This window comes from Parambassis ranga, chromosome 1, assembly GCF_900634625.1.
Source record: "Parambassis ranga chromosome 1, fParRan2.1, whole genome shotgun sequence".
Taxonomy (NCBI): domain Eukaryota; kingdom Metazoa; phylum Chordata; class Actinopteri; family Ambassidae; genus Parambassis; species Parambassis ranga.
Window position 1 is genome coordinate 21998022 of NC_041022.1, and position 7134 is coordinate 22005155.

A 7134-nucleotide genomic window follows, 5' to 3' on the forward strand; every position below is an offset into this window, starting at 1 on the left:
TAATTTGAAAAGGGAATTTTAAAAAAAAAGTTTGAATAACTCACATTCAGTAATAATCTTTATGAATTGAATTTACCCATAGATTGCACATATTGTCATGCAGTTTGTTTGGGTAAATATTTTTGGATGTAGATGTAGATGTTAATTTAAATGTTATATCATGTCTGTGATCCATTTGTATATGAAACGTTGCAAAACATTGTAACATTATTTCAACTAAGCTTATTTGCCTATTTCTGTTTTATTGGAATCTCACTAGAGCTAAATTGGCTTGATTTGATTAATAGAATTTATTTGTAAATTTGTAGTTAACATTCCATGCTACAAGAAAAAAATCTAACAGCAAAACACACATGTTTTTGTAAACAAACTAAATTATATGTAAACCTGCACATGAGTTTGCACATTTAATCCAAACCTGTTTGAAACAGATATATTCCATTTGTAATGAAATTGTGGCTGAATTTTAGGGTTAAATTATAGAGTTCCATATTTCTGCATAAACTGTGCCACATTTTAAAAGATTGCTGAAACTCTGAAACATTTTGCTACAATGAACACACATATATGTTCAATTTACCTCAAATACATAATGCAAAAAGGACTTAAGATTAAGTTAATAGCATCATGATGACTTCATAATGATTTGAGGTGTAGATAGAATTTAGACTTCTAATGGTGCACAAATCAGAAATGTAAAAAGTGAATGAATTCACGGAGGGTTTGGTGAAAAGTTATTTTATATTGTATATATTTAGTTTTTATAGTGGCGCATCTGACAGGGACGGTGAGACTCCGAGCAGCGCGCGGTTCTTTTATGGATTCTTTACATCCTCGCGAGTGTCTTCCTCGTTGCCAGGACGACCATGGGCAGGAGGCGGAGGGGTGACCCCGTCCACGTGACAGCGAGCCTAGCCGCGCTGCTGCCTGAGTGTGTGTGTGTGTGTGTGTTTGCATGCGTGTCTGCCGCCTCTCACACTGTGGCTGCTGCTGGTCGTCTGGAGGGAGACAAACAGAGACAGGTAGCTTGGTTGGGGCATGAAACATGGAGCCCTCGGCGGCGGGAGATCGCATTTTCGCCGCGGAAGCCATACTGAAACGGCGCGTTCGTAAGGTGAGCTCCAGCCGCCGCCGTGCCGCGTGTTTGTGACTGCCTGCAGATGTTGGTCGCGGTCAGCACGGCCCGGAACAGCTCCAGTCCATAGGCTGCGCGCTGTCTTCCTGCGCCTATGCATTACTATGGAGGCCTTGTGGCTCGCGAATGCCTTTACTTTGCTAGTCAGCGCTAGCTTGAAGCTAAAGCAGCGAGGCCGTCAGTCATGGCTCGTATTTTCAGGCACAGGGCAATAAAACAGCGACACAAAGAAGGGGCTAGCTGCAGCGGAACGGGGCAGCCCAGCCGAGGGGCTGCAGGCTGTGTTGTGAAATGGAGGGCCCTGCTTTCCTTGCCAGCTAAATGTAGCTAAAGCAACACGGCCACAGTCACAGTGTTTTGAAGAAGTGTCGATTCTTATACATTAAATGCTATTTGAGGCAGTTTATTTATTTATACTTATTTATTTTTTATTGCAGTGTATGGAGAAAAAAATGATTGCCAAAACATTAGTCCCAGCTCCTGTGCTGTTCACGAGACTATAAACCACCGTTGATGAAGGACTTGTGATACTTTCCCGACTATAATCAGAGCAGATTGTGTTATGGAGACTCTGTAGGCTTCATAATGTGCCATCCTTCTGAAATTCATGCAAAACTTATTTTAAGACAAAACTCCTGAAAATGTGTAATAATCATGTTAAATGTATTTGTTAATAAGAATATTATTAATATTGGAGGCACATCCTCAGCTGCAACTTGTAGCATTGTGTTATTGAAATAACATCACGTCTGCAGAGTCGCTACAACTGAAATACTGGTGTTGCTTTGCACAAGAAGAATGCAGGGAAAATCCCAGTAACCCCACAGATCCACAACTAACACAGTAGAAAGCTCCAAATGTGTTCTTGATTTAAAGGATTTAAATCTTCATATGAACAGTTTTTGCTAATCCACCCTCTGTGTTTTTTTTTTCTTGAAGGGAAGACTTGAATACCTGGTCAAATGGAAAGGATGGGCAATGAAGTAAGTGATGATTTTACACAGGATGGTCTCATTTAACTTTACATGTGGATTCAATCCTGTTTGGTGCATAATTCATGTGCGTTACATTGCATCCTTTGTTGTGTCTTTTCTTGTTTAGGCACTGCACTTGGGAGCCAGAGGAGAACATCCTGGATGACAGACTGATTTTGGGCTTTGAGAAAAAGTGAGTGAAGCCAGTTTATCAGGAACACATTGTGAATAGTTTTTATTTTTTTATTGTATGCTCTTTCTTTAAATGTTTGTCTGTTTGTTCAGTCGTTTTTCTTGACTTTGCTCTCCCTATTTCCCCATACGTCTGACTTATAGTTCTGATGTTGACATTCACCCTCCTCTTCCATCTGATTGTAAAACGTCTCTGTGACTTGTGGTGCTCACAGTGATGTTTACAGTATACTAAAATGGACAGGAGACTTAAACAGGCAAAGCCTAAGTGACACATCAAATGGAAACTGAAGTGGATATGAGACGACAGAGAAAGCTGCATTCAAACATGGCATCAGATGCGCTTTGTGATCGCTTGCTCTACTTTCAGACACCCACAGCTTTCATGGCTGTCAGCTCTTTTGAGTCGTTGTGTTCGCTCACATTGTCCCACTCTTTTTTTAGCCTTTTTTACTTTTGTGATGTGCACGACTTTAACTGTCATTCTCTTTTTTTATAGGGAGCGGGAAAGAGAGATGCATGGGCCAAAGAAACGGGGACCAAAACCCAAAAACTTTGTTACAAAGGTAAACGTCTGTATGTTTGCTGTAATGTTTCTGCATAGTGAACATAGCTGCTGTTCCCGAAAAAGTACAATGATTAAGATTTATCCACTCAGCACAAATTAGATTTAGTAAGTGGTGCGCTTGCCTCACTTTTTACTACTGAGGTCCACTTAGAATTTTCCTTTAGTACTCCTCACACGGATAAGCCTCTACAATTCATGCAACAAAGAGCTTTACTTACAGCCTGCTTCATCTGGATTTCAAAGGCAAATGCAGTTGGTGCCCTTGTTGTGTAGTGGCCAGGTGGTCACAACCAACCAGAGGGTGCATTACATCCACATGCACACCCACTTAACTTTGTCACTAAGATCCTCATAGACCCTCATGTTCCTGTAGAACAGGGGTCTCAAACTCAACTTACCCAGGGGGCCGCTGGGGGTATGGTCTGGGTGAGGCTGGGCCACTTTAAGTATTCCACAAAAAAAGGTTCAAATATTCAAAAAAAAATACAACTGGTCCAATCTTCTCAATCTGTATTAATAACAGGTCAGAATAGGAATGCATATTATTGAGTAATTCATTAATTGTTAGTTGAATGACCTTATTGATCGATGATGATGATGATCATGACGATTAATTGATAAGCAGCGATTTTCCCTCAGTTTCACTAAGATTAAAAGCTAAACATTGTTTACTAAATAAAAACTGCATGTCATATTCCTTAATGAGTGATTTGCTGTACCATTGGGGTTAGGTACAGACAATGACATTTATGTAAGCTATAATAACAAAATCAATTGTGAATAGAAATTAAATAAAACATGTCCAGCTGCTTTAACATGAAAATAAGTTGTTCACTGGCTCCTCACACAGACACATGTCAGGAGTCAGGCGTGTGCGCAGCTTGTTTACAGTGAGGGCAGCTACTGAGAGCATGTGTTCTATTCAACTAGCATCCTGATTAAAAAGAAAGAAAGACATTCCAAGTACTTCATGTGAGCTGCGTATTCACAGCGAACACAAATGAAAATGCAGATTAACACGCGGAAGTCTCCTAGCTTGATCTATTTTGGGACCATATTCTGACGGAGCACTGCTACATGTGCACAGAGATCATGCAGCACCTGAAAACACACACCGTCAACATACCAGCATGGCTAGGCTGCTGATAACTTTCAACAGACAGTGCGTCATTTGACACAGTTTCCAATGTGCGCTCTCTGTCCGCTCGTGGGAGTGTCCTCACGTGTGTGCGCATGACAGTGTGTATGTGTGTGCGCGTTTGTTTGTGTGTGTTTGGGCGGAACTCCTCTGTGCATAGTACGGAGAGCAGCGGAGAAATGCGCGAGCATGTAGAGACAAAAACCACACGCCGAGCAGAACTGAGGCTGCTACTCCTCAAAAAAATTGAATATCAGAGAAATACTGACAGGGCAAATAAGTATGAGAAACGTGTGAGATCTTAAAACATTGACCCACAGAAACACTGGAAACAAAGTTTTATGAGCTGGCAGCACATAAATGTGTTTTTGGGAAATGCTAAAATGAAGCCCACTGACAATAATAAATGTATTCTCCCTCAGACTCGTGGTCCTAAAGGAGAGTCAAGCAGCCGAGCCTCAAACAGCCGTCAGAGCGCTTCTGCGCGCTCCTCTTCGTCCACTTCCACCCGAGCAGCTCCCTCGTCTTCCCCTTCACCGAATTTACCGTCGCCATCATCCTCTTCCTCAGCTGTAGCACCCTCTCCTAAGCTCAACTCTCTTGCCGCCACTCATAAGCTGAAGAAAGACATTCACCGTTGCCACCGGATGTCCAGGCGCCCTCTGCCTCGCATGGACCCGATGGGGCCCGCCTTTTCCAATCCTAGTGGCTTTCCCTCTCGCATGCACGTCTCCCCCTTCTCTGAGACCGTCCGCATCCTCAACCGCAGAGTCAAACCCCGCGAAGTCAAGAGGGGTCGGATAATCCTCAACTTGAAGGTCATTGACAAGCCTGGTAGGGGTGGCACAGCTGCAGGCGGCAGCAGGAGTATTACATCTGGTCGCCAAAACATCCCTTCACGCAATCGCATCATAGGAAAGAAAGGAGAGGCCCCATACCGGCCTTTCCAGCCTCCTCTGAAGATGCTGGGGTTCCCGATGTATGGCAAGCCATTCGGCCTGCAGTGTGGGGGCGCTGTGTCTTTTCACTCCCACCCAGGGTCATGTTCCAGCACGGGGGCTAGAGACCGCCGCACCACCACCCCAAAGTACCAGTCACCTCCTTCTCCTTCCAGCTCCAGTGGGTCTGAAGGAAAATCTCCCACCAATGCCACAGCTGTCACCGGAGCAACGCCTTCCAACAAGAATCCCAAGTCCAGTAAACCTCACACAGAGACCCAGCAGGGCCAGAGCACCAAGCCATCTGCTCCTGCCCTGTCCTCTGATGCAAACCTAGCAGCATCAGCATCTCCCTTCCTCCCTTCCTCTCCCTCTTCTTCCTTGGATGATGAAGAGGAAGAGGGTGCCCCGGTGCCCGCAGAAGGTGAAAGGAAAAGTCTTCGTCAACGCAGAGCTAAATGTCAGTTGCCCTCCGACTCCACTGAGGACCAAACCTCTACTCCAGCTGAACCCCAGAGGGTGCCTGCTGAGGGAGACCCCGACTGGCACCCGGAAATGGCACCGAGCTGCAAGGATGTGGTGGTCACAGACGTCACCACCAACCTCGTTACAGTCACCATTAAGGAGTTCCCCTCCCCAGCCTCCTGTCCAGCCTCACCTTCAGCTTGCCCTGAAAACACCTCCTCCCCTCCTCCCAGCACCGCCACTGATGACCCCGCCCCAGAGAAGCCATAGGAGATCTGATGTTATGAAGGTGAATGCCATTTATGATAGGAAAAAAAATATCATGCCAGTGTTGCCACTTCAGCCCTCTCCTACCTTTACTTTTAAAGGTATGTCCATACTTGTGTAACAATTAATGAAATGTAATGCAACTTAACACCGCCCAGCCATTGAATAGTAAAAAAAAAGAGCATATTTTTTTTAAAAAGGAGTGTATAAATTCAAGGGGCAGCTAATACGCCCCTGTTGTCATTTAGATTGCCATATTTTGTCCACTTGCACAGCACTGACTCTTTGAGGCAGACTTGGATGGAAATGTGTTTGTTTTCTTTCACTTGCTTCAGACATGCTGACATTAGCTTGTTTGGTGCAGTGCAAATTGTCCTAGAAGTGAAACCCTCAGCCATCTGGTGTGTGGGGTGAACTTGTATCAAGCACACTTGGTGTATGTGAAAGAAACAAACAGTTTAGACGCGTGCTCCGCTGTGTAGGCCGACAGCCTCCAGATGTTACGCCAATTTCCTGACCCCTAGTCTCATAGGAAGTCCAGCTTGTTAATGATAAATGAGGTGAAATGTATTTGCACTTAACACAGTTGGACTCAGATATTGCATCAATATAGCGAGGTAAATGCAATGCACTTGACTGCATCAAAAAAACCCCAACATGTTCTATGTAGTTCTTCAGTTTTCTTTCACGGCCTTTTCCTTCTTGCTCTCTTGAACGCACATGCATATACATACAGCAAGAGTTGGTATCTATATGCACGCACAACCTGAAAAGCTGCAAAAGATTATACAGAAATAATAGACTTGTTAAGTTATTGCTGTCCTTGCAGTCTCTCCTTACTTGCCTTGTTTTCTCACAAACCTACCACCTTCTGCAACGTCCTCCAAGACTCTAAACTGGCATGCTGTTAATTGTGAAAATTCCTCTAAATGCCAGGATTGCGCCGTATAACTTCTCAACTACTCGAAAAGGTTGTAAAAAGCAGCTAAAAAAATAGTTTGATTCTGTGAAGCTCCCAGCAGGTGTTTCGAGTCTGTGGAACATGCAGCTATAGGTGGAAATGTGTCTCAAAAAAAGCTCCGTGACAGTTGTTTAGTAGTGTATTCTGAAGTACCAGTGTTAGGGGAGGCGGTTTATGTAGCATAGTTTATTTACAGTGTCTTCTTCTGTCGGGTAAGTGTAGGAACTGGAGGACTTTCCACCGTGTTTGACCAGCTGAAAGAGAGTCCAGGACTGAGTAATGTGGCAGTCCCAAGAGTAGCTTTATTTCAGACTCCTGTATTTCCTCTGCTTTGTTTCTAGCCATTTTCACACATGAACTCTAGACAAAGCCAGGAGCATCTGTGAAGTGTGCCAGTGGAGGACTCCTGGGTAATGATAACCTGAGCTATCGACTATATCAGAACATGATGTCCCAACATTTTCAGAAAAGGGCTTGCAGGTGTGTAAAGGTCCTC

General features: G+C 44.1%; 1 protein-coding gene across 1 annotated transcript; it reads left to right on the top strand.

Annotated features, from left to right (window-relative positions):
• The first annotated feature begins 919 nt into the window (after window positions 1–919).
• cbx6a (chromobox homolog 6a) lies at window positions 920–7134 on the top strand. Its single transcript, XM_028411182.1, has 5 exons — window positions 920–1114; window positions 2075–2118; window positions 2237–2302; window positions 2801–2867; window positions 4430–7134. Exons 1-5 carry the CDS (start codon window positions 1046–1048, stop codon window positions 5678–5680), a joined length of 1497 nt encoding a protein of 498 aa, XP_028266983.1. The 5' UTR covers window positions 920–1045; the 3' UTR covers window positions 5681–7134.